Below are 26,051 nucleotides of genomic sequence, written 5' to 3'. Positions count from 1 at the left end.
GAATTTCCATCTTTTTAATGGCCTCTTTTGTGACAGCAGAAAAAGCTTTCAGTTGCATGACTGTCTTCCCCTCCCACCTCACAACCACATATTTATACAAATTAATTCTCACATCATTTGCAGCTTGACAAAATACCCCCCCCAAAAAAAAACTCATATTATTGACAAATTCACAAATAAGTACTGAATAACACCAGTTCTGATATTTATTTCACTGTTACAATTTATTTAGGACTATATGGATTATAATTATAAATATATATCTTTAATATATTTTTTTTACCAAAATTAAGAAAGGGGAGGGAAAACTCACACATACGGTTACACTTTAAACAGTGCGTTTGGATGAGGGAAATACACTTGGGATTTTGACAAAACTCAGAATTTCTAAATTAACATGAACCAATTCCCATGTTTTGATAAAAAAAAACATAGAAATTTAGAAATTCCGCGTGGGAAAAAACATGAAATTTGAAGATCATGAATCCCAACTTTAAATTATATCTAAAAGTCATCATTTCTAAAATCCCAAGAGTGATTAAGTTTTTTTTTAAACTAACTTTACAAATAAATGTTAAATTCCGTATGTTAAATCCGTCACCCAAACAAGAAACTTTACAAATTCTAGAACATTAATTTCCGTCATTTTAATTTTTGTCATTTATGAAATCCTTTGTATTTTTAAATTTCCTCATCCAAACGCACTGTAAAAAGGAATTTGGGCTGGCTTTCTTTAGGCAAAGTTTTCAACTTCATACTCAGAAACTGTTTATATAATGGGGTTGAGGATTTTATAATTATTGGTTATTTATAGAAGCTTAAACCATAATTTATATATATATTTTCCAACCAAATGGACGGTTTGTTTATCTAATTATTATATTTCCCACTGTCCCTCTCCCTCTCCCTCTCCCTCTCTCTCTCTCTCTCTCTCTCGTCTCAGCCATCAAGTAGTATGTTTTTATTCCAGTGCTGGGGAGTTATATAAGTCTAGTCACCACACACTATCTCACTCACGCAAAAATCCTTTTTTTCAGAGTTTGTTCCCGAAAATCTCTCTGATTCTCCCTATTTTGCCATAATTGCCTCAGAAGTCAGTAGCTGTTGTTCTGGGTACATTGGAGTGTCAGTCTCTCAGGTTTTGAGTCATTTATATATATAAAACTCAGCTCTCAGGTGCTGCAAGCTTATACATTCTCCGTGAGTTCTGAATTTTGTGTGTTTTTCTGCTCCAAAGGGTCTTTCTTGAATAATGTGATTTCAAGTAAAGTCTTCTTCGTGCTTCTCTTCTCTGTTTGGTTGATGCCCATTTGCTCAAAAGTGTTATAAGCCATTTCTAAGTTAATTCCAATCATGGGGTGTCGCTAATCTTGCTGCCTAGAAATCCTTTGTCCAGTGCTAAATTTCAAGTCTTTTCTTTTGTTCTATCAGCAAAAAGAAGTCTTTAGTTGTGTCTGTGAATGCCCATTTGCTTCAAATTGTTCTAAGCCATTAAAAGTGCAGTTTCTGATAATGGGTTTTCGCTAATTTGCTTGTTCTTGCTCTGAAAACGTCAATTATTTTTATTATCTTGACTGTGATATTTTCCAGTTAAAGCTCGTAAATTTATACCAAGTATCTGGTGTTTCAGCATTCTTATGCTTCTGGTCACTATAGGAGGCCTTTTTGAAAAGAGAAGGGAGAGGTGATGGATCTAAGCTTTGTCAAAGTTTACGGCTAATTGTGATCTGATCATATGGAAAGTATCTGCTCATTTCGTTAATTTTGAACTTCCTAAACTCACTATGAATTCCGTTCGTTGATCCTTGACTCCTCTAAGATATGGAATCTAAGTAGTTGATTTTACTAATTGATTCGTTTGTTCTCCACAGAAATGTCTACCACATTCCTTGTCGATTCTTTGAAATGTAAAGCTCATCTACTGTATTAGTTCATTTATATTTGGACCTCATTAAGGGTCTATCATACTTCAAAAGTTCAATGAATCAACACTCTTCTTTCCCGCTTGTTTTCCTCCTTCAAAATCCTACGATGATTAAGAGATCTTGCTTACTCTGCCCCCATATATATGTATATGTCCTAATGCAAATTTAGAAACCATATCGGCCTCTCGAGTGCCTTGCAATTTGGATCCGAACTTCCACCTCACTTATTGCCCTGGTTACTTGTATCTCAAACAACAACTAGAAAGGTTTTCATTTCCTTCTTGTTTCCTGAGTATTGGACATATTATGGAAGAAACATTTGTTCCATTTCGCGGGATAAAGAATGACCTCAAAGGGAGACTTCTGTGCTACAAACAGGATTGGACTGGTGGCTTACGAGCGGGTATCAGGTTTGTGAATATCTTATTTCTGAATTTTTATATCACAAACAAGATACTAAAATTTTCCCAATCAAAATGATCTGATAAGAATCACAGCTTAAGAACAGCTTTGTTTTCTGTCCAAGCATGTAGTATTTCATATTGGCATTTATTTTACCTTACTGAAGTTATCATAACCATCATCTTCTTTCGTTCAGGATCTTGGCCCCAACAACATACATATTCTTTGCTTCAGCAATTCCTGTTATATCTTTTGGAGAGCAGCTGGAACGAAATACAAGTCGAACAATTCCTTTTTATTTCTCTCTTTTTATTGTCAGGGTCCTCATAAAGTTTCTATTTTGGTAGTAATTTACTAACAAGTGTTATATGTATTTATATTTACAGATGGAGCCTTGACTGCAGTACAGACTCTTGCATCAACATCACTTTGTGGTGTTATCCACTCGATTTTTGGAGGACAGCCCTTGCTCATACTAGGGGTGGCTGAACCAACAGTATTGATGTATACATTTATGTTCAACTTTGCTAAGGACCGGAAAGATTTGGGGCAGGAACTCTTTTTAGCCTGGACTGGATGGTATCTCTAGAACACTCTGCACATCTTAATATCACAAAGGATTTGATTTTTAATGAAACTGAACATTGTTTTTCCTGCATAATGGGTATTTAGGGTGTGTGTGTGGACAGCCCTTCTGCTCTTCTTGCTTGCCGTTCTGGGTGCATGCTCCATTATCAATAGGTTTACGCGTATTGCTGGTGAATTATTTGGTCTGCTAATTGCAATGCTGTTTATGCAGCAGGCCATAAGGGTGAGTTTGCTTATAATCCTCCATTATTAATTTATCAATTTGATGTTGGATACAAGAATTCGAGACCTTTTGAGATTTAATTATACATGAATTCCATAGGGGAATTCTGGAACAAAAAATAAGCTAAATATCCAAGATCTCTATACCTACCATTACGCTCTATAACCATTCTTTTAATACTGAACTCAACTTATGAATGTCGATCGACAGGGACTTGTGGAGGAATTTAGCGTACCTAAGAGAGAAAATCCTAATAAGATTGCACTCCAACCTGCTTGGCGGTTCGGCAATGGAATGTTTGCATTAGTTCTGTCATTTGGCCTTCTTTTAACTGCATTGAGAAGCCGTAAAGCTAGATCCTGGCGTTATGGAGCAGGTATGTGGCATTTACTTTCAAGCTCAAGTAAAAAGTTGAAATATCAAGTCTTATTCATTGCAGGTTATTGGTTAGAATGCAAATCTGTTCCTCAGCTTGAAAAATTTAATTGGTGTTCTGAGAGAGATCAATTTTGCACATCTACCCTGTCAACTATGTATCTTAGTAGCTTTTCTGTCTGTCAAATGTAATCGTCTCTGTAGGTTGGCTACGGGGATTTATTGCGGATTATGGAGTCCCATTGATGGTTCTTGTTTGGACTGCTGTATCTTACATACCAGTTAATGATGTCCCAAGAGGAATCCCAAGACGACTTTTCAGTCCAAACCCATGGTCTCCTGGTGCATACTCAAATTGGACAGTTGTCAAGGTGGATATTGTAGTGATTGTTTGCCTAATATTTTGTTTCCATTAGAGTCTAAATTGGTCTTAAAGAGCCAAATTTGTGCTTTCTTGCCTTTAAATCGCAGCTAGGAACTCATGCTGTTTAAGTTGTGCAGGAGATGATGAATGTACCTCCATTATATATAGTTGGAGCATTTATACCAGCAACTATGATTGCTGTGCTCTACTACTTTGATCATAGTGTTGCATCTCAACTTGCCCAACAGAAGGAATTTAATCTAAATAAACCAGCTTCATATCACTATGACCTTCTCCTTCTGGGTTTTCTGGTAAGCTGCTTTCAGACCAGCTCAAATTGAGGTAGATATTTTATGTACTTATATATTGTGAAATTTTTGGTTGAATTCTGAATTTATTCACTTCCAGGTCATATTATGTGGGCTTCTTGGCATTCCCCCTTCCAATGGGGTAATTCCACAATCTCCAATGCATACAAAAAGCTTAGCTACTCTAAAACATCAGGTATAGTTTGCTGGTAGTGGAACATTCTGATAAGTATATGTGCTTGCATGAATTGTCTTTGGTGTGCATTTGACGTCAAAATATGGATATTATGACTCTAATTACTTGCTTCTCTCTTGTTCTGGATCCCTGGCACACAGACAGGATATTTTTCATATTTGATTTAATAAACACACTTCCATTAAATAAATAAATAAATAAAAGTGCATAACAGAGGGCAAGGTGTCCACTGACAAACAAAATCTGCTGCTCAACACCAAAGAATAATTTACATTCACCAAAGAACATCAAGAAACTAGCATGAATACACTCTAGAATACAGATGCTGCCCAATCAGAGAAAAATAACATAAAGGAAAAGTTCCTAAACTCTACACCATTAGAGGATACACATCAAACTAAGTCCAATAGAGGCTGATTCCATTGAAACTTATAATTCAAGTGATATAATCATTGAACAATCTGAAGGCCTTGTTTTTGTTCTTCACTGTGTAATTATAGATAGAACAATCAGGATATAATGACCTTGGTACTTGTTTTGACGTGGTTTAATTAAAAACTTATTCATCTAGACCGTGTTCTTGCTATTGTTTATTCTCGCTGACAGGACATCTCTCAGTCATTTCTCTGTTTCCATTTAGTGTGTTTCTGCAATGGTCAATACTTCAATTATTGTGACTTTGATATCTAAATTAATAGAATGGATCTGTTCTTTTCTTTGGAATAGCTTTTGCGGAATAAGCTTGCATTAACAGCGCGAAATAGTATACGCAAAAATTCAAGTTTGAGTCAATTATACCAGAGCATGCAAGAAGCATACAATCAAATGCAGACTCCACTGGTCTACCAACGTCCACCTGCTTTGGTAAATCTAATTAGACATTATTGCTGAACGATACAGAAGTTTACATCTTTTACTCTTTTCTTGCTAAAATTTGTGCTTCAAACAGGGACTAAAAGAGCTGAAAGAATCCACAGTCCAATTGGCCTCAAGTGCTGGCTACATTGATGCCCCCGTTGATGAGACTGTTTTTGATGTGGATAAGGATATTGATGATCTTTTGCCCATTGAAGTGAAAGAGCAACGCCTCAGCAATCTGCTTCAATCATTGATGGCCGGTGGTTGTGTAGCTGCTATGCCTGTTTTGAAGAAAATCCCAACCTCTGTTCTTTGGGGATATTTTGCTTTCATGGCGATTGAAAGCTTGCCTGGAAATCAATTTTGGGAGAGGATATTGTTTCTTTTCACTGCTCCAAGTCGAAGATACAAGTAAGTTGATGCTTTCCCTTGTAATTTGCAAAGGATTCTATGACCAAATACTCTTCTTCATATAGTAAGTTAACTGTTATACCTAGACTCGCATGATCCACTTCCTGTACTTTCAAGTGTCAAATATGGAGTTGTGATACACATTACCATTTTCTTAATCTAGATCATGACTAGTATTATCTTTGAAAATTTGTTAAATGGTAACCATCATCTAAATTGCTAGGGTGCTGGAGAAGTATCATGGAACCTTTCTTGAGACTGTGCCTTTCAAAACAATTGCCACCTTCACCTTGTTCCAGACGGCTTACTTGCTCATGTGTTTTGGCTTAACATGGATCCCAATTGCTGGGGTGCTTTTCCCGTTGTTGATCATGCTTCTGGTCCCAGTGCGGCAGTATTTGCTCCCTAAGTTTTTCAAAAGAGCTCACCTTCAAGACCTGGATGCTGCAGAATATGAGGAAGCCCCTACCATTGCTTTCAACATGTCCTTTGAAGTAAGTTGCCTAGATCCTTTCTTCAGTTCAGTTAGACCTGTTAATCTGTCTCTGTCTCTCTCTCTTTCCCATTGAGTTGTTCAGGGGTCATATTTGATAACATTATGAACATCCTGAATTCTATATCATGATAATATGCCAGAGCTGGACCTGCTGCCCACCAGAGCTGTACTTGCACCCTTGATAAAATTTGAATGTAGAAAATGTTTACAAACTTTTAATTGATCTACCTGTATGCTGATTCAAAAAAAGCATTTATAGGTGCAATAATGATGCATGCATATGTGCAAAAGTTTGGATCAGATGGGTATAAATGCAATTTCGGTTTGATATTAATAAAACATATGGTATTCAGATGCTATCCTAAGCTGCATTTTCTAAGAAATTAGAGTTCTCACTGAAAGCCTTTATTAGGTTATCATTTAAAAGTTCTGTACTGATGCTGATGCTTTCTATGCATGACAGGATCAGGATCTTCAGTCAAGAATCACAAACATTGATGGTGGGGAGATTCTTGATGAAATTATCACAAGAAGCCGTGGTGAGATCCGCCATACACAGAGCCCAAAATCATTAAGTTTGACCCCTACTTCACTAGAAGGTATAAAACCCGCTTATAGCCCGCGGACGTCACAGAGAGTATACAGCCCCCATTTAAGTGAACTGAGAGGAGAAAGAAGCCCCCAACAGGGACTTGAAAGAACGCAGACTCCCAGCCCTGGGTCATCTATCCTTGGACAGACCACTCCTGGCTCTTCAAGCTAAAATTCCTAAAAGTGTGATTCTGGTGAGATTATTTTTGGCAATGGTGCTCGAGAGGTTATGTACTAAGTGTCATCTTTGTAGGTCTGTTTCTAAACTTTGTTTCTACCATATGATGGGCAGAGAAGATGATTACGATAATGGAAATATGTATGATTTTTCGTATTTTAACCAAACGTTAATTATGCAGCCTAAGAAAATCCCATAGCCAATCTAGATCCTTAACAATCAATATTTGTCTGCCTTTTTCTTCCTTCAATGTTTTCCCAAAGTTTTTAGCAACTGTGTTCTCCAACTCATGGACTTCTGGAAAGTAGTGTTCTCATGTTCTGGAATGTGATGATGATATGATATACGAGATGCTTAAGGTGTGGAATAAGTTATCCTTTTTATGTTTTTCGAGAATAAAAATATATTCACGCTTGCACCTGCAATGATCTGCAGATTGTTCTTTATAAGACTATAGTTCTTAATGCTGGCTGATCGTACTTTGAACTTTGAATATGCTCAGAATCCTCTTTTGTGCTTATCATGCATGCCACTATGATTTTGCAACTCATGTCTGCCACTCAAAGATTTCATTGATATGGATAATAGTCCAATGATGCGTTAACTGGTGGATTTAATGCATGCTTAGTCTCCACTACATGATATCATCTACTTTTGGCGCCAGCCTGTGTTTTAGACCCAAGTGGTCTTTTTGTTTTGCCTTCCACTTAATTTTATGGGTACTGATAGAGATTGTGAACCCACTTATTAAGGGACCCAGAAGCACTCTACCAAACTAAAATTTCCCATGAAGCTTTTGTTGAAGGCTCACTTTTCAGCTGCTAAAGCTAGTAACTTTGTGGAAGGACTTGATTGTGTATATTGATGTCATAACTGAATGTTAATAATCTTTTATCACAAAACCAAGTGTTTTTTTTTTTAATAGTCAAACCGCAGGGAATAGATTGTCTTCATAACTTACACCACTAGGGCAATACAAATACAATAGTCATAAAGGCTAATGCAACAACTCAAAAAGGGTTTACAATTACTACCCACAAAGGGGTTACAATTACCACCCATAAAAGCCCACAACCAAAACAAACAGATCTATCAGCTACATCAAACTCATACAGTATACCTCCACTCAAAGCCACACATGACTTAAAACGGTCGGACACAAACACATGTCCGGAAAACCAAGTTTAGGTCAATAAATAAATATTGGGTCCCATAAATATTTTCAAAATTCGGGTTTAGTTAATGAGCAATACCGCTAGATAATAATATAAAAAAACCCATTCCCTAAATGGGCTTTTTTCCATTTTTAGTCCAAACAAATGCACATTGCCTTCGTTTTGGTGCAAATGCATATTACGAATTTTCAACTCAAGTCTTTAAGTCAATATTCCACTTTCTAAATAGTCAAACAATAATTCCAAAACAGCTATAATTCCCAAATACTAATTCAAACATTCCTCACAATTACATTGAATTCCAATGTTCATTTCATCAATTCTAGCATATCCTTTGTTTTTAGATGCAAAATATCTAGAAGACATGGAAAGAAAGGTCAGCTTGCCTGCCTTGAGCAATAATCCCTTGAAATGCACATTGCCTTCATTTTGGTGCAAATGCATATTTGGCGACAATTGCATTTTACGGTTTTACCCCCAAAAAATCGTTTTTCTCTACCATGTTCGGAAACGACTTGTCGTTTAAAAGAGACAACAGTCTCTCACTCTCACCTGTCACCTGAACATGAACGAGTAAAAGGCACAACAGTAAAAGCGTAGGACCAGAGAAGAAGAAGAAGAAGAAGAAGTGAGAAAGAAGCATTGCTCATGAGGCCTGAGATTGTGCTGTTCGGAGACTCAATTACAGAGCAATCCTTCAGATCGGGTGGCTGGGGTGCCGCTCTAGCTGATACTTACTCTCGCAAGGTCTCTCTCTCTCTCTCTACTGTTAATGTTAATATAGTAAATGTTGGTAACTTTTGGGATGGTGGTGTTGATAGGCTGATGTAAAAGTTCGTGGGTATGGTGGGTACAACACCCGATGGGCATTGTTCTTGATGCAGCACCTCTTCCCTCTGGTATATTCTTTTCTTCATTGTCTACCAATTATGCTGCATCTTCTTCATTTTTGTAAAAGCTTTGTTGTTATGGTTGGCATTGGCAATCCATTGATTGGGTTTTATCCTTTTTTTTTTAGTTAATTCAATTGGGTTTTTGTTTTACTCCTCGTTCCTATTGGTTACATGTCTCATTAAGCATTTGATATTACAAAGTCGAAGTCTTTGTTTTAAAAAAATTTCTTTTATGGTTGTTTATCTACTTAGAATAAATATTTTTTCAGGATTTAGTGTTTTACTGATCAACTGGTGGTAAATGGTGCTAAGATAGAGGGAAAGAGAGATACTCTGTGTCATTATTGCATACTAGAGCAGAAAATTGTCATGCTTTTTGGAGTAACTTCCACAATCAGTATCTGATAAATTAAGTTATCATGTTGACAAGGTAGATTAGATTTTTAATCAGTAAAAGCCTGTGAAGAAAAAAAAAATGTTAGTCTTGGAAGCATATGGGAAAATAGTAGAATTTGATTGAAACAGAAACGTTTATGAAATTGACCATGCCACTATGATGAATATGCAGGATTCTAAAAAGCCTCCTGCTGCTGCCACAATTTTCTTTGGGGCCAATGATGCTGCTATTTTGGGGAGAACAAGTGAACGACAACATGTTCCTGTTGAAGAGTACAAGGAGAATCTCAGAAAAATTGTTCTTCATATGAAGGTTTCCTTTCGCTCATTTATCATCTTTGCCTCTAAGTTCTGTTCTCTGAGAAACCATAATGGCCACCATCTCGTCCTAAATTCTCCATCATTATCATAATCTCATGTATACTGTTGAGTTTTTAGACCATGTTTAAGGCTACCCAATTCCTTGTGCCTTGTTTTCTGGCTGATGAATGGCTAATATTTATCTGGTATAACATTCTCATCACACTTGAACTTGCTTGCTCATTGTATATGGGCACTTATTACTTACCATGAGTTTAGGGTCTGTAATTTCCAGATGTGCTTATACATTCTGCACATGTTTTTCTAAGTGCAACTATTTTTGCAGTCAATTATTTGACCCATCTCATTGCATATGGTGATTTTGATTGCAGGAGTGTTCTCCCACCATTTTGATTGTGCTTATTACTCCACCACCTGTTGATGAGGATGGGCGTAATGAATATGCCCGGTATGATTTATTATTCCTCTCATTTCAAAATTGACTACATATACATAACTGTTTTGTTGTTGCTTTTCATCATGTTTATGTCATTGGCACCTTTACCTTCTTTCATGGTGTCAATTGCACTTTGTTGTCCCCTCCATTATCTCCACAGATCTTTATATGGTGAGGATGCTAGGGAAGAGCCGGAGAGGATGAATGAAGTGACAGGTGTGTATGCAAAGAAGTGCATTGAGCTAGCTGAGGAAATGGGTCTCCGCTCCATCAATCTTTGGTCCAAGTTGCAGGAAACGGAGGGTTGGCAGAAGAAATTTCTGAGGTTTGCCATCTTTGAAGCTTCAACCTGTATAGTTTATTGAATAACTGAACATTTATTGGCTGCAACCAGATTTTCTCTTGCAAAGAAGCACTATTTGTCTAATTAGTACCTTAGATACTGCCTTAAAAGTCAGATCAAGATCATCTTCTTTCCTTGGTTTTCTTCTTTGGAAAAAAAAAAAAATAGAAGAAGAGGAAAAGCAGATGGGTAGGACTTTGAGGTGTGAAGGCATATGAACCTCTAATCAATTTTGTGATTGTTAGAATTGGGATCTAAATTACACGAAGATCATATGTACTGTAATATAGTCCTAGAAATATTATTTTCATCCTCTAAGCTTTTGACAGTGTGAGATTGAATAATCTGTCTTAATTTATTTGCTTTCCGTTGCAGTGACGGGTTGCATCTAACACCAGAAGGCAATGCTGTAGTCCACCAAGAAGTTGTAAGAGTTTTCGGGGAAGCATGGTTTTCTGCTGAAGAAATGCCTCATGATTTCCCCCACCACTCAGACATTGATGGGAAGAACCCTGAGAAAGCTTTCCAGCAACGATGCACATAATATAATTTCGTGGTCTGCTTGAAGTTTTCCAAATTTTCAGAGTCAAATGCTACATTAATATTTACCCCAGAAACACATTGTTTCTGTTGGCGATTGCACTATGTACAGCATTCTATATGAGATGAATAATATTTTATCTCTTTTGCATTGAAATCAATTGAGATTGAATTGTGGGTTCTAAACTTGATGCAAACTAAACTCATTCATGTCTCTTTTATACCTTTGATTAAGGGTGATATTTCCTAAGTTTCTTTTCTCAAAATTTAATCTATAACAGCTGCTACAAGAACGCAATAAAATGCTTGGCGTTATGTAAACATTTGCTATTAACAGTGGCGATTAAGTCTAATAACTTTGACATGCTTTTATTGTGTTTCATTACTTACGACAAAGTTTTACCAGTAAATATTCTTCTTAACGACTTTCCTAAATTAACTTCATTAACAAGAGTAAAAACTATTTATTCTAAAGTTTGTCCATGACTTGACTTTCTTTGACCATATAAAAAAAGATGGAAAAACAAAGTAATTAGCATAACATAACGCCATTACAGTACTTAAGGACTTCATTCAATGGTTTTAATGCAGTTGGAATAATATCCAACAAAAATTCGAGACCAACAAATAAAAGCCTTAGGGTAAAATAAAAACTAGGCTAAGCAACCATGACCATTAGATGATGGAGAATCAACGGTCATGATCTATCTGTATAATAAATGCTTTTCCTCCCTCACCTATTAAGCAAACAAGAGTGCAATGGAGGACAGCTCCCAAAACAGTAGCTGCCCATTTCCCTGGTACTAAATTTCAACTGCTGAAAAATCTGTAATGGAGCTTAACAAGCTCAGGGAAAACCTTGCCTCCCAAGTTCCACTACTTGTCCCTGACAACTACTTGATGAAACTCTACAACATGAAAGATGAGTTTCCCTTTGAAGCTTCTTCATCATCAAAGGGTAATTACAATTACCTTCAAGATTTTCACCATCTTGATCACCAGTTTCAAGTTAATGGGTCTTCATCAAATCCCATGTTTGGGGTCCAAAACCCATGTTTTGATCCTTACAATGACACAACTTACACATATGAAGCTTCAACTACAGATGTTAAATTTTATGAGTGTAAGCCTCTTAATGAAGAAACAAATATGGGACATGGTCAAGTCTTGGACAACTTTCAAAGTGGTTCAGGGTACTTGAATTTCCCAACTCACACATCAAATCCACTTGATCATTTGATGGGCTCATCTCATAGGAGTGCAACTAATTTCCTGCCCTTGGATTACCAAGATATTAAACCCATGAATTTTGTGGTGCCAGATGAAGTCTCATGCATTAACAATGCAGATCAAAATGGGTATTACAAAAAATTTGGCATGAATGGTAAGAGTAGAGTGTCCACATTAACAAGAGGGTCCACTTACAAAGGTCGGAAGAAGTCAAATGTGGTCAAGGGCCAGTGGACAATTGAAGAAGATAGGTACAAAGATCAAAATTTTAGTTGCAGTATATCAATATGGCTGCATTTTGGCTAATTTTAGATCTCTGATATTAATTTACTCTTTCTCTTGTATGTGGTTGTCAAAACAGGCTCTTAATTCAACTGGTTGAACAATATGGAGTGAGAAAATGGTCTCATATTGCTCAAATGTTGCCTGGAAGGATTGGCAAGCAGTGTAGAGAGAGATGGCATAACCACCTAAGGCCTGACATCAAGGTATTCGATTAAAGTCGTCTATGTACTCTAAAAAGTAAAAACTCTATCTTAATTCCTTTGAAACTAACCGATTAAGATTGATCATCATAAAAACTCGACATGCACCTAAATAATAACATGAAAATTGATTTTGGGTTTCCAATATATTGATGACTAATGCTACATGAATCACATTCTTGCATCCGTTTGTAACTCATTAGTATAGTTGTGTCTCGTGTCGTGTTTCTGAGTGATGTGGTGCACAAAGTAATATAATAACAATGCGGGGCAAATGGTTTTATTGTATTTTCTTTCTTCATAAGTTAAATTTTTGCAGAAGGATACATGGAGTGAGGAGGAGGACAAGATACTGATTCAAGCTCATGCAGAAATAGGAAACAAGTGGGCAGAAATTGCCAAGAGATTGCCTGGGAGGACAGAAAACTCCATCAAGAACCACTGGAATGCAACCAAAAGAAGGCAGTATTCGAAGCGAAAATGTCGATCAAAGTACCCCAGAGGCTCTCTTCTGCAAGAATACATCAAGAGCTTGAACTTAGACTCAACAGGCAGCAGCACAGGGCGCCAGAGAAAGAACAAGTCAGGCAACAACATGGCCGCCAGCAGCACCAAATCACATACTCAACAGACACAAAACAACGTGGGATTTTCATGCGCAAATGATCGGTTGGTTCCAAACTATGATTTCAACGAGGACCCTGATTTCTGTTTCGACGATAACATGTTTCAAGAAGGGTGCAGCATTGATTCTCTCCTTGATGACATCCCTTGTGCTCCTGTTATTGGTGAGAACAATGGTGATTTTGATGGTAAAATAATGGCCCAAGCTTCTGTTGTTGCTGATGAGGAGAAAGATTTTGAGATGGAGATGCAGGTGGATGTGGATGTGGGTCCAGTGATGGAGAGTAGTGAAGTAAAGAAGGAGCTGGATTTGGTGGAGATGATATCTCAAGTGAACTAAATAAGCTGGTGATTCTATAATATTAATATAACATAATATTTTGGAACATAAAAATATATATATACGCATGGATAAATACAGATGTTCTTGGAAGAAAATTTAGAAGAAAGAAAGAAAGAAGGGATGTAATTGGATTTGAAGTTATTTTTGGTTGATCTACGAAATACAGAGCTTAATAAATGGGTTAATTAAGCATGAAGTTGAAGAATTGTACCTTTTTTCTTTCTCATATTATGAATGAGAAGGATATGTGAGTTTGAAATAATATATATATATACGTACTCATTTTGTACTGATAGCTTTTCTATGTGTAAAGGGTTTTTGAGTCTATCATGTGTTATTTCTTGCTGATATGTAATAATGGTTTTAATTAACTAATATTAAGTAGGGTTTTAGTTTACTTAATTTAAGTTATTTTTTAAGTATGCTCGTGAAGTGCAAATATAAGTATGATACATTAATTTAGTGATATAATGTGGAAGCCTATATTATGTGTGAAAAGTTTTCATATAATGGTAATAGTGATCCCATGGTATAAGGTCAGGGACTTTTAATAAATGAAAATTGCATTATGTTTTTTAATTATGGAGATGAAACATGTAGAGGTAAAGAGAAAGTAAATTCACAAGCAAAGCGAATGTGTTCCTCATTATGCACCCAAAGTCGAATCTCCTTTCTCATAATTTAGATTAGATTAAAATAGATATAGCTTGTATATATATAAAATAAATAAATAAAAATAAATAAAAAAAAAGGGAAATTCACAAAACTAAAAACCTACTTAAAATTGCTTCACATTTGTTTGTTTGTTCTTTTTTCTTTTTTGGGTTTTACTAAATTACCCATTGTCTGTAGGCTTACCATTGGCTAAAACGTTATCCAAATGGGGCCGGTAAGGGAAATTGAATGTTAGCGTAGCCCATTAGATTAGTAATAGTAACAAGATGTAAGTTATGGTGAAGCGCTTTGCAGGCTAATTAGTAATTATTAATTGTTATATGTAACAAAACTAATGATAACAATTATAAAGATGTTTTAACATTACAAAAATAATGATTTGTTAACAAATCTTTCAACCTTGGCGAACTAACTCAAGATAATTAAGCTAAGAGCAGCACTAATTAAAAAGAAAAGATAATTAATAATTAGCCAATTACAATAAATCTCAGTCCACTACAGTTAGAGCTTGATAACGTTCATCAGAGATGGCTAATTCCATGAGATGGTCGGGTCGGGGCCAATTTCGCCTTCATTGTCGAGGAAGAGCTTGAGCAGATTGTTAGAGAAGCCACTGAGAATGGACACCCCCGGTTGTGTACAAGGCGCCACCGGCTTCTCCGGGTTGTACTTTGACAAAGTCCAAAACACCATGTGTGGCACAACATCCCCGTACTCTTTCTCCTTATACTTGCTCTGTATTGCCTGGTAATCAATCTCCCAAGAAGTTTGGGCCACATTGGCACTATCAAAGTCCGGGTGACTCAACACCAACACCTTCTTGATCATCTGATCCGGCTTCAAGTTCTCATTCACAGCCGCTTGGAGAATCAAATCAAACAGCTTCTCAAAATCAAGGTCGACACCGCAGCTCATCCTCCTCACAAACTCGTACTTGTACCTAAGATCGTCGCCGCCTTGTATGAAATGTAGCTGAGCCTCACGACTGAATTGGATCACCTTTCCTTTCCATGGCTCTCCACTCAGTTCAGACAGCAAGAGCCCCAAAGCAATGGAGACCTCCAAGGAGACCTCGTTGTCCATGAATCTGAGGTTGACATCACATACAGCCAACCAGTTTTTAAACTTGCCCTGCTTTGAGTAGACGTCCTGCACCATTGACTTCCACTGGAGCTCAGCAGCATGGCCGAAATTCCAATGGTGCACGTAGCCTGTGATCTCATGCGGAAGCAAAACATCCGCCAACAAGGACGAGGAGACGAAATCTTGCCAGCACTGCCACTGCAGCGTCAGCTGGCTTTCACCTTCTCCAAATAGGTCTCAACAGCACTGGCCTCGTCTGGTGGATAATCCTGGGCAAAGTAGGCCTTCGTCAAGGAGGGAAAAACCTCATCCTTGAGCCGCTTGACCATGACCCTGTCGGCATATTTGGCCTTGGCCTGTTTTCCTTTACCATGACCTCCACCAAATTCTAATTTGTGAAATTCTTCTGGCGGGAAAAACTTCCTGGCAATGCTTTCAAGCAGCAAAGTGATGTTGTAGTTGGGGTTCCGAGAATGTTGACAAGGCATAATGCATATCGCATGCGGCCAAGGTTATTCTGTCGTCATTATCAGATTCAGATAATTGCTTCAAATTGTTGTTTTTGTTTTGCTCCTCCTCCGCCTCCTTGAATTTCAATTTCTCCATATCAGACTTGAATATCTCGGCCAAAAGATCCGAAACCTGGTCGTGCAACAATTGATAATCGCGGTCATGCTTGTACCACTTAACAGCCTTGTGCAACAATGTTCACAATATCTCAGCCAAAAGATCGAAGGATGTGGTACACAATGTTCATTGAGGTGGAAAAAGGCCCGAAAGACCTGACAATAGACTCCAGGTTGCACAATAGTGTCTTGGGGTGGTTGTGGTGGAGCCAAATCGCAGCCGTGTAGAAGGCAGAGAGATTGAACTTTCCATCCAGTAGGTTGCAGACGAACTTGAGGGCGGTTAGGGGATTGTGGGACCAGGCCAGCAGTAGCACTTGCTTCACATAATTACACGAGGCCTCTATATCGGCCTGGTCGTCTTCTTCCCCGACGTTGTAAAAGAGATCAAGGCATGGGTTGTTGTTGTTGTTGACAAGCTCAGGGTGTGTCTCTGCCTCTGGTTTCGACATGGTTTTGATTAGGGTTTTGGTTTTGTTAGCTTCTTCTGTGTTGTTCTTGTTCTTGTTGTGTTGTCTTGTGTGTGTGTCTCTCTGTTAATTTATATTGGAATACGAAGTCTCCTATATAAATTGATGGGCTTCTATTTGTCCTAAATTGTCAAGGCCACTTTTCTCTAAAGTCAGGAAAAAGCAACCAAAAAAAAAAAAAAAGGACCCGACGCCTAGGCCGTTTTTTCGAATACCACTGATTTTTCGAACACCAGAGGCCAAACTACACCACAAGCTCAAGCGTTTTATTCATGCTGCTAGACTCAGAGCTCTCCTCGGTGCTCTCTACAGTAGCCCTGACCTGAAAACGACTCGTTCCGGCATCAGAATCCACTAAAGGCACGGAAGTCCATGGCCTGAGCTTGAAATTAGAAGAAGATGAAGAGAGAGACCGGGATTGGCGAGGTAGAGAAGCAGAGATGGTACCATTCGTAAGAGGCGTGAGATTGTTAGGCTTCGAAGAGGCTGATGCACGTATAGAATCGAATCTAGGGTTCAATGTTGCGCTCAATTGTCTCCGAGGCTTCGGAAGCCGGAGAGAAGGTGAGAGAGTGAAGGTTGCGCTTTGCATGTCCGATGCAGCATTGATTCGACATCCCTTGTGCTCATGTTCTTGGTGAGAAAAATAATGGCCCCAAGCTTCTGTTGTTGCTAATGAGGAGAAAGATTTTGAGACGGAGATGCAGGTGGATCTGGATGTGGGTCCAGTGATGGAGAGTAGTGAAGTAAAGAAGGAGTTGTATTTGGTGGAGATGATGTCTCAAGTGAACTAAATAAGCTGATGATTCTATCGTGGGTTGACCCGAACAAGTGAAAAGACAAAGAGTTTTTCTATTTAAACCCCACACTTCTCTTTGTTCACCCCAACTTCTAAGTTCATCCCAACTTCTTATTCAAATTTTCACAATTTCAAATTACTTTCCCAAATTGTTATATAAAATAAAATCAACCGGATTTGTTTTGTATATTCAATTGGTTTTCATATTTTTTATTTATTCATTTGGGTTGAATGTAATTGGAATTTGATCAATTGGGGATGAAGAAGAAGTGGATGATGAGGGTTGTGCATGGTTTGAAGTAAAAAAGGTGTAATTTTTTCCTTTCTCAATTGCCCCATTTTCTTCCATTTCCAACATTAACATCCAGTATGCAAAGAAAAGTTTAGGCAGCGGCTTTGGTGCTTTCTTTTTTAGAGCATAGAAACACTTGAAGCTGCTACCTGTTAAAACCCCTTTGCTCTCTCTCTCAAAAACACCAATCAACTCTCAAAGTGGCATACACAGCAATGGCAAGCTCACTAGAAGAGACCAAGCTCGAGAGGTTCCTCCAGTGGTTATAGGTGCCTATATGTTTGTGTTTGTCTAAAACTTAACATGAAGAGTGGTGGGGTTATAGGTGCCTATATGTTTGTGTTTGTCTAAAACTTAACATGAAGAGTGGTGGGGTGTGTGTAGATGTATTAGGGTTAAGTATTAAGTTGGATGACTTTTTTGTCTTTTTACACAATAATAAAATTTAAGAGCTTAATGATTTAAGAATTGGGAGGAACAAAGAAAAGTGTGGGGTTTTAAATAGAAAAACTCAAGCCAAATCCTTTGTTGCCCAAATAAGTGGGAAAGGAAAGACAAGTATCAATCAATTACCTCTGCCTTCGTCTGCAACTTATCAAAATTGCGAATCTTTTTCACTGCATTCACCAAATGAAATATAAGTGTATCAAGTAGCCCTAAATTCACTTGGCAAACTTTTTTATGTTTTTTCTTTTGGTCAACAAATTTTTTTTATGCTTTAAAATACGTTCTACATTCAAATCGTGAACCCCTGGAAAAATTCAATTACAATTGAAACCCGAAGACAACGGAGAATAGTTCTCATTATGTGGTCCACATGAAAATTTGAAGAAAAGGAAAAATTACAAGAAAATACCAAAAATGCAAATAGTAAGATCCAAAACACTATTTAGGTTCCCGGCCTGACCTACAATTAATTTGGGAGCAAAATCTCATCATAATACTCAAGCGGTCTTCGGCTTTGCTTTAATGCGCTTCACCCTTGAATACAGGAAAACCCCAGCAAGCGCTACTCCAGTGCCTGCATCATCATATATCGAAACAAAATTATAAATCCATCATAACATGTTTGCTGTAACTTAAGTCAATATACAGCATAAGAAATCAATTTCTACATCTTTTGAAAATCAAGCAGTACAAAGTAACTTTACCAAGAGAGTTAATAGCTGAGACAGGTGTTTTGAAGAAGAGGACAGAGCTCACAATAACCACCACTCGCTTCACACAATTTCCGACAGAGTGGGTAACAGGCGACACCCTCTGCAATATCATATAAGAAACCTGCATGGTTCACCAATAGTCAGCAATTTCATGAGTACGATGGTGAAAGTAAGAGGAAGCATCATGTGATTGGGAAAATCCAACATTGATCCAAGGAAAGTTTCATATTCATTTTTTGCATTTTTTTAATTAAATTTAGTACGTCAACAATGAACTGAATGCATCTTTAAAAAACTTCATGAGAAGCCCAAGAAAATTGAAAAAATAAACAACGATAGTTAAACCACAAAACAGAAAAAATTCTAACCTGCTGATATGCATGGAAGCAGAGTGCAGCAATAAGAGACCTAATGTATACTTCTTGCACATTCAATCCCTGTAATTGGAGATAAAAAAATTAATTAGTTTTGATATAATCAACAATTATCTGCAGCAATCTTTAGCTCTTAAAGATACTCACGGCAGATTGCAGGGCTGCTGGAGTAAATTTCACCCCTTCCATGAAGATAGCCACAGGGGTTAACAAGAAAAAGGACATGACTGTTATTATTGAGAAGAGTGTAATGTTGTCCATATTGGCCTGCTCAAAACAAACTGCTGGTTAAGCCAATTGCCAATCGAAGACAAATCAAAAACATAAAAATCAAGTGAATGAAAGAAGAATGCAAGATGAAAAAATAATTATGTGCAACTATTCGCCCCATTTTCTACCAATCATAATTTTCCAACTTCCTACCACCACAAAATAACCAACATAAAACTTATTCATAACATCAATATGGAAAACGTATATTACCTCTTTCTTAACCATGACCTTTTTGCTAAGGACGTTACGAGATTGGTTTGTCAAATTGGAAGCCATAGCACTCCAAAATCCAGCCCTTTTCACCAACGAAACAAAAAAGTTATATCAGATAAACAATAATGGATCCATATGTCTTGATACATCAGTCACATCTAGATGCTGTGGTTTTTTCCCTCTTCTGTTTTTGGCATTATTTAGAATATGTTGTAGTTTCTTACCAATTAAACGACGCCTCAGTAACTGATGCCAGTCCCACTCCACCAACGATTGGTATCAAGGAAGCAACCACCCAAGGAGTAGGTATCTATATAAGCATTAAGACACAATATCAACTATATGAACCAATTGACAATGAATTGAAAATCGAAGCCATAAAATGCTACAATTGGATTCCCATGGTGGATTATACTTGGATACCTAGTCATCTCTATTCATGCAAATTTTGGAATTTAGCAATGCAAGCCATCATTCCTACAGAATTTACCATTGCACCCAAAAACGAGACCGCTGACAACATACACACATTGAAGAATTATAAAAGATGTGCTGCATATAGAAAGATACTGTGGTGAAAATATTTATGAAATCCTTACCTCCCCGAGAAACATGGCAGAAAGGATAACTGAGAAAAATGGTTCACTAGCTTTGATCGTATGAGTGAATGAGACAGCCACTCTCCCAAGACTCATATTAGTAAAAAGGTTCCCCAAAGTGTGCACCACCGCCAGTGGCAGAATTGCTGCAAGCTGTTGACAAGTTGCTCAAAATAAGAATCACTTAAAGGAAATCAATATATCAGACACTTGAATTAAGCAAACTAGTATCTACCTGTGCACCGCTAACTTTTGGCTTTTTGTAGAGATTCAAACCCCACATAAGCAGAACAAGGACAGTCCCAACAGCAAATTGTATTCCAGTGACAGTTACTGGGTAAGGGAACACCTTCAAGACCTGTGAAGAAGAAGTTTTCGCTAATCATGCTCCATAAATTGCATTTACCAAACACAGTGTCCGCTTTCCCTGTATTTTAACTTGCTTTGGCCAAAGTATTGGCATAAATTTCATCCTAACTGTTACATATTCTCTTTTTATCACCTCTAAAAAAAATACTATGCTTTTAAAATTACATTTCCTTTTATTCAGTAATGAAAAAAATCCACATTTTTCATCTTCTTTCACATTTTTTAAGAGAAAAAACAAAGTCAGATACCGAGCAAACTTTCCTGGAAACTTTTTCCGCCAAAGAAAACAAAGTCAAAACAAAATCAATTCAATTCCAACAAGAAATTGTCACCATTTGAATTGCAAACCCATTAACGTTCATCCAAAACTACACTAAAATCAACAAATCTGCAGCAATCGCACATTTCCGCAAAATAATAATAATAATCAGAATTAAATAAACAAACACTACCTGCTTGTTGTAAATATTGAAGTAGATGTTGAATAGGTACCAGAGGCCAAACAATGCCCCGAGCTCAAGCGTTTTAAACATGCTGCTAGACTCAGAGCTCTCCTCAGCGCTCTCTGCAGTAGCCCTGACCTCAAAACGACTCGTTCCGGCATTGGAATCCACTAAAGGCACGGAAGTCCATGGCCTAAGCTTGAAATTAGAAGAAGATGAAGAGAGAGACCAGGATCTGCGAGGTAGAGAAGCAGAGAGGGTACCATTCGTATGAGGCGTCAGATTGTTAGGCTTCGAAGAGGCTGATGCATGTATAGGATCGAATCTAGGGTTCAAAGTTGCGCTCGATTGTCTCCGAGGCTTCGGAAGCCGGAGAGAAGGTGAGAGAGTGAAGGTTGCGCTCTGCATTTCCGATGCTCAGAAGTTGAGATCTGAGATCGAGAGACAGAGACTGTGTGTGAGAGAGGAAGGAGAGAGTACGTAAGGGCCTCGAAGAGTCCGTCGAGGGATCGTGGTTGGTTGGCTTAGGGAGAGCTGGAGAGCACTGTGTATTTGTAACGGAGTCGCAAAAAAACCAAAGAAATGGAAATGGAAATAAAATCGCAAGAAATATTATAAGTTATAAAAAATAAAATAAAAAACAGAGCGGAATCTGAATTTCCGAAATTCCTAAATGTAGGATATTCCTATGGGGCTGCGCAGTTACTTTATTTCTTGACAAATTTTTTTGATTTTTTTTATATCGGTTACAATTTCTGTAGAATTTAATTTCTTAGTTGGTGAAGTTATATGCGAACACATTTTATAGTCGTTAAGCCGATGAATTTACCCTTTTTATACTAAAATATAGATTAATCGCAATTCATTAAATTGTGTTTTATGAATTCATACTACAAAAGCATCCAAGTAAATTACAAGTTTTTATATTTTAAATTTTTTTGTGTGTAGTTTTTTAAAAATTATTTTGTATATTTTATCGTGGGTTGGCTTGCTTTAAGAATTAAGAGTGGGGTGGGGTATAGTAATTGACGTTTTGGTGGGGGGTAGGCGGCCGGGAAAATTGGATTTCGATTTTTCATCTTTTTGTGTGGGAAAGTCATTACCAACCAACATCCGACAAGTGATTAAAAATACCTAATTTTATTATGAAAAACAAAAAACAAAACCTAATTAGTCATGGTTTTGACGAGTGGAGATTGTGAGAGTGATGATGAGATGGAGAGTCGCTGCCTTGCTGGTTGGAGACTTGGAGTGGCTCCTATGAGCTTGGATTGGTTCATATCAAGTTTACTATGATTTTCTACTACCTAGAGGCTAGAGCTAGAGATTGAGTTTAATATTTGAGGCCATGGACTCATGTTTGAATCCAACATAAAGGGTGATGTTCATCGTTTTCATTCATATGGTGGGAGTGTCAAATTCATGTCTTACATGTATAATATGGTGTGATAAGCTTTAAAATAAACTTGAAAGTGAGGTAAAAGATTATTTTAGCGAGTCCTCAATTAAGGGCGGAACAAGGATTTTTCTAAATAATTGGCTATAATTGAGTCTTATAATAACCTTCCTTAGTATTCAATTTGGGATCCATATATCTTTGTTCAAATTAAATTATGAGGTTGATTGTTGCTAACAATATCCCAAATTTGATATTTCATTTGTATCTAAAATAACCTTCATTAGTGCAAGGAGATTGTAGCTCAAATAATTAAGAACATCTACTCCTACATACAACTGAAGTCCTAAATTTGATTTCCCCTTCCCAATATCACTTGTATAAAAATGAAAAATAAAAAGTCACATTCATTGGTATTTAATTTGGAATTCATATATAGGGTTGAATTATATATCATAGCATGGATATTGATGAAAACATCAATTCAACTCAAAGGTGTTTATGACGTGTTATATGTATGAAATGAGTATTAAAAGTTTTATAATTTATGAATTCTCTTACGTTTATTAACACATATGAAATTTAAAATGCGTGAATTCCACATTACAATTTATATTTGGGTTAATGACAGTTTAGTACCTTGTTGTTACATCCTTTAAGACATGTTAGTCCCCATCTTCTCAATTTTTATAATTACATACCCCCATCTTTTAAATTTATTACAATGTGGTTCCATTGTTAGGGTTTCCGTCAGATCTACCGTTAGTTGCCTACGTGGCATTTATGAGTCCCACATTTTTAAAAAAATTATTTAGGTGTAAGAAAATATTCTTCAATTAAAAAGGCTGGAAAAAAGAAAACAAAAATCATTAGCCCCAAGCCACCCATTCCCGACTCCACTGCCCATATTAAGGGGAGGTCCACGTAAGGCTAGGGATTGGATTGGAGTCGAGGAAGGGGTGGTTTGGGGCTGATGGTTTTTCTTTTTTCTTTTTTCTAGCCCTTTTAATTGAAGAATATTTTATTACACCTAAATAATAAAAACAAAAAATAAAAAATGTTAGACCCATAAATGCCACGTAGGCAACTAACGGTAAATCTGACGGAAACCTTGACAGTGGAACCACATTGTAACAAATTTAAAGGACTTGGGTATGTAATGATAAAAATTAAGAACATAGAGACTGACATGTCTTAAGGGTGTAACTAGCCCTTTATATTTTAACACACAAAAACAATGAGTTAAATTAATTAAAAGGAGGAGTACTTGATCCATTTTACATGACTTTTACTATTCATGAATTAAATTTTAAAAAAATGTGTTCCCCTTTATGTTGTATTCTATATAAATATCTAGGTAGGGACCATTTTATACATCATTTCTCGTACAATTATTCATTATTCTTTGATTACATACGATCGGATAATTTCTAGGTCATCTTAGGGGTGGGGTGGGCACGGTCTAATCCCATTTCCACCTCACACAGAACCAGAACCAGTACAATTCAATTGGTATGGTTTGGTCCAGGTGAAAAAAATTTATGAAACTGGTCAGTTTGATTTAAATCAACTTCGGTGCGATTTTCAGTTTTTCCGATTTTGGATAGGATTTTTTATATATATATTTTTGTACAAATTCCAATTAAAATTTTATTTGTTGGGCTTAAAAAATCACAAATGACTAAAATTAATGCAAAAAGAGATGATTGGGCCTATAAAAGAAAGGTGCTTTGAAGTTGGGCATGAAGAAATATTAGTTTTTTTTTTTTTTTGTTGATCAAAGTGAGATAACTTCATTGAAACAACAATGTCATAGTACAAAAGAAAACTGGACCTTAGTAATGTAACAAATGTGGCCTCATTAAAACTTTGCCTTTAAAAACCCCCAAATGGAGGAAAATTCAATCAAGGAAAAAGAGTATCACTACATCACATCCAGCAGAAATTAATTAAGAAAATAATTTGTCACTGGCCAAAACATCAGAAATCCATAAAGGACTATCCTCTAACCACACTTTGAAGTCCTGAGTCAGAAGCGCCTGCTTAGCCAATAGATGAGCAACATGGTTACATTCCCGAGGAGCAAATTGACAAGAAATATGAGTAAAATGATTAAAAAGGCCCTTGACTTCATCGACTAAAACACCTTCCACCGACCAACTTTCCTCAAAAGATTGACGATTCATAATAATCTCATTTGCATCCATTTCCAAAATGACAGAAAGATGTCCCAATTGACGTGCAATCTGTAATCCCAAAATTGCAGCATAAAGTTCAGTAGCTCTAGGAGAAAATATGCCATGAAGACCTTTATAGCCAACCATCATTAAATCACCAATATTATCCCGTATCACAACTCCCAAACCCCTAAATCCAAATAGCAAATTGACAACACCATCAACATTTATCTTCACAAAATTACCAGTAGGTGGAGACCAATGCCGTATAAGATTAGTTGCTGGAACACGAGATGGTAATAAAATAATAGCCCGTTGATATTCCAAAACAAGCTTCCGAGTGTGAGCCAAAAGACAAAGATGTGAAGTACTTCGGGCAGAATGTAAAAAATCATTACGAGAGCTCCATAATCCCCAACTCAAAAAAACAAAGAAGACTAGCTCGTCATTAGTCAAAACTAAGGTAACATATCGGTATAACTCCTTAAAAGTACCAACCTGTAGGGGAATAGTCAAATCATGAATAGGCGAATGCTGCCAAACCTCCCTTGACAATCGACAAAGCCAAAGAGCATGTAAAACAGTTTCAGGCTGTTGAGAGCACCTAAAACAAAGTGAATCCAGAACAATTTGACGCTTAAAAAGGTTCACCTTACATGGAATAATGTCATGTACCGCTCTCCATAAAAACACCTTCAATTTATTTGGAACTCGCAATGACCAGATAGACAACCATAACATATCCACTGAAACATCTGACTCACTTACATCTCTCTGCTGTCTCGAAATTAAACTTTGAGATAGCCAATAACCACTTTTGACACTATATTTCCCATTCACAGCATAATGCCAAATTAGCCTATCTGAAGAGTTTGGTACCAAAGGAATGGACAAAATAGCAGCAACTTCTTCTTTCCAAAAATTAGTTATGAGATCATAAATTTAGCATTGGACTTAAATATTTAAAAAATAAAAATAAAAATACATACCAAGTCCTGTTCAATTTGATTTTGTAAGGTGTGAAACTGGCATCGGAATCGGTTTGAACCAGTCTTGTCTGATTCGATGATGATTTGTTGACTTTTTAGTCAACTCGATTTTTCCCCCTTTTTTTTTGTTTGGTACGGTTCAGTGTTCCGATTTTCTGATCTCGATGCCCACCCCTAGGTTTTCTCATACGTGTTTGAGGAGAGTGTTGATCAACAATTTTGTAGAAACCCCTCATTGTAACACTTACGAAATTAAAAAAAAAATGTCAATTTCACGTTACAATTTATAAGAAAAAAATAATTAATTAAGAGGGGGAGTAGTTGATTCATTTTACATGACTTCTACTATTCATGACCTCCCCTTAAACAGGATAGAGAGTTAACTAAAAATTCATGTAGCCATTTTCATTTT

General features: G+C 36.9%; 5 protein-coding genes and 1 pseudogene across 6 annotated transcripts; 3 read left to right on the top strand and 3 right to left on the bottom strand.

Annotated features, from left to right (window-relative positions):
- The first annotated feature begins 875 nt into the window (after positions 1-875).
- Positions 876-7,106, top strand: LOC110766898 (putative boron transporter 2). Of its 2 annotated transcripts, XM_021970305.2 has the most exons (13): positions 876-1,200; positions 1,631-2,335; positions 2,524-2,606; positions 2,714-2,906; positions 3,000-3,138; positions 3,349-3,514; positions 3,718-3,884; positions 4,015-4,188; positions 4,286-4,381; positions 5,108-5,245; positions 5,331-5,650; positions 5,874-6,144; positions 6,610-7,106. In XM_021970305.2, exons 2-13 carry the CDS (start codon positions 2,232-2,234, stop codon positions 6,907-6,909), a joined length of 2,151 nt encoding a protein of 716 aa, XP_021825997.2. In that variant the 5' UTR covers positions 876-1,200; positions 1,631-2,231; the 3' UTR covers positions 6,910-7,106. The 2 variants fall into 2 exon arrangements, with proteins under 2 accessions (XP_021825997.2, XP_021825996.2); XM_021970304.2 differs by having other exon boundaries at positions 876-2,335.
- Positions 7,107-8,608: 1,502 nt separating this feature from the next.
- LOC110766833 (SGNH hydrolase-type esterase superfamily protein) lies at positions 8,609-11,176 on the top strand. The gene is made up of 6 exons (XM_021970229.2): positions 8,609-8,837; positions 8,912-8,989; positions 9,552-9,692; positions 10,072-10,148; positions 10,297-10,461; positions 10,855-11,176. The coding sequence occupies exons 1-6, from the start codon at positions 8,739-8,741 to the stop codon at positions 11,021-11,023; spliced, it is 729 nt and encodes a 242-aa protein (XP_021825921.1). The 5' UTR covers positions 8,609-8,738; the 3' UTR covers positions 11,024-11,176.
- A 640-nt stretch (positions 11,177-11,816) lies between these two features.
- LOC110766832 (transcription factor MYB98-like) lies at positions 11,817-13,867 on the top strand. Its single transcript, XM_021970228.2, has 3 exons — positions 11,817-12,500; positions 12,611-12,737; positions 13,054-13,867. The coding sequence occupies exons 1-3, from the start codon at positions 11,851-11,853 to the stop codon at positions 13,696-13,698; spliced, it is 1,422 nt and encodes a 473-aa protein (XP_021825920.2). The 5' UTR covers positions 11,817-11,850; the 3' UTR covers positions 13,699-13,867.
- A 996-nt stretch (positions 13,868-14,863) lies between these two features.
- LOC148294584 (uncharacterized) lies at positions 14,864-16,537 on the bottom strand (annotated as a pseudogene).
- A 1,861-nt stretch (positions 16,538-18,398) lies between these two features.
- Positions 18,399-21,664, bottom strand: LOC110766903 (triose phosphate/phosphate translocator, non-green plastid, chloroplastic). Its single transcript, XM_021970310.2, has 9 exons — positions 21,087-21,664; positions 20,501-20,623; positions 20,266-20,418; positions 19,891-19,976; positions 19,664-19,748; positions 19,328-19,447; positions 19,175-19,243; positions 18,798-18,927; positions 18,399-18,667 (listed from the first exon to the last, which is right to left on the bottom strand). Exons 1-9 carry the CDS (start codon positions 21,483-21,485, stop codon positions 18,591-18,593), a joined length of 1,242 nt encoding a protein of 413 aa, XP_021826002.2. The 5' UTR covers positions 21,486-21,664; the 3' UTR covers positions 18,399-18,590.
- Positions 21,665-24,422: 2,758 nt separating this feature from the next.
- Positions 24,423-25,321, bottom strand: LOC148294583 (uncharacterized). Its single transcript, XM_088253810.1, has 2 exons — positions 25,302-25,321; positions 24,423-25,254 (listed from the first exon to the last, which is right to left on the bottom strand). The coding sequence occupies exons 1-2, from the start codon at positions 25,319-25,321 to the stop codon at positions 24,423-24,425; spliced, it is 852 nt and encodes a 283-aa protein (XP_088109936.1).
- Positions 25,322-26,051: the final 730 nt, after the last annotated feature.

This window comes from Prunus avium, chromosome 5, assembly GCF_965620075.1.
Source record: "Prunus avium chromosome 5, drPruAviu1.hap1.1, whole genome shotgun sequence".
Taxonomy (NCBI): domain Eukaryota; kingdom Viridiplantae; phylum Streptophyta; class Magnoliopsida; order Rosales; family Rosaceae; genus Prunus; species Prunus avium.
This window is presented reverse-complemented; position numbering and strand designations above follow the sequence as displayed.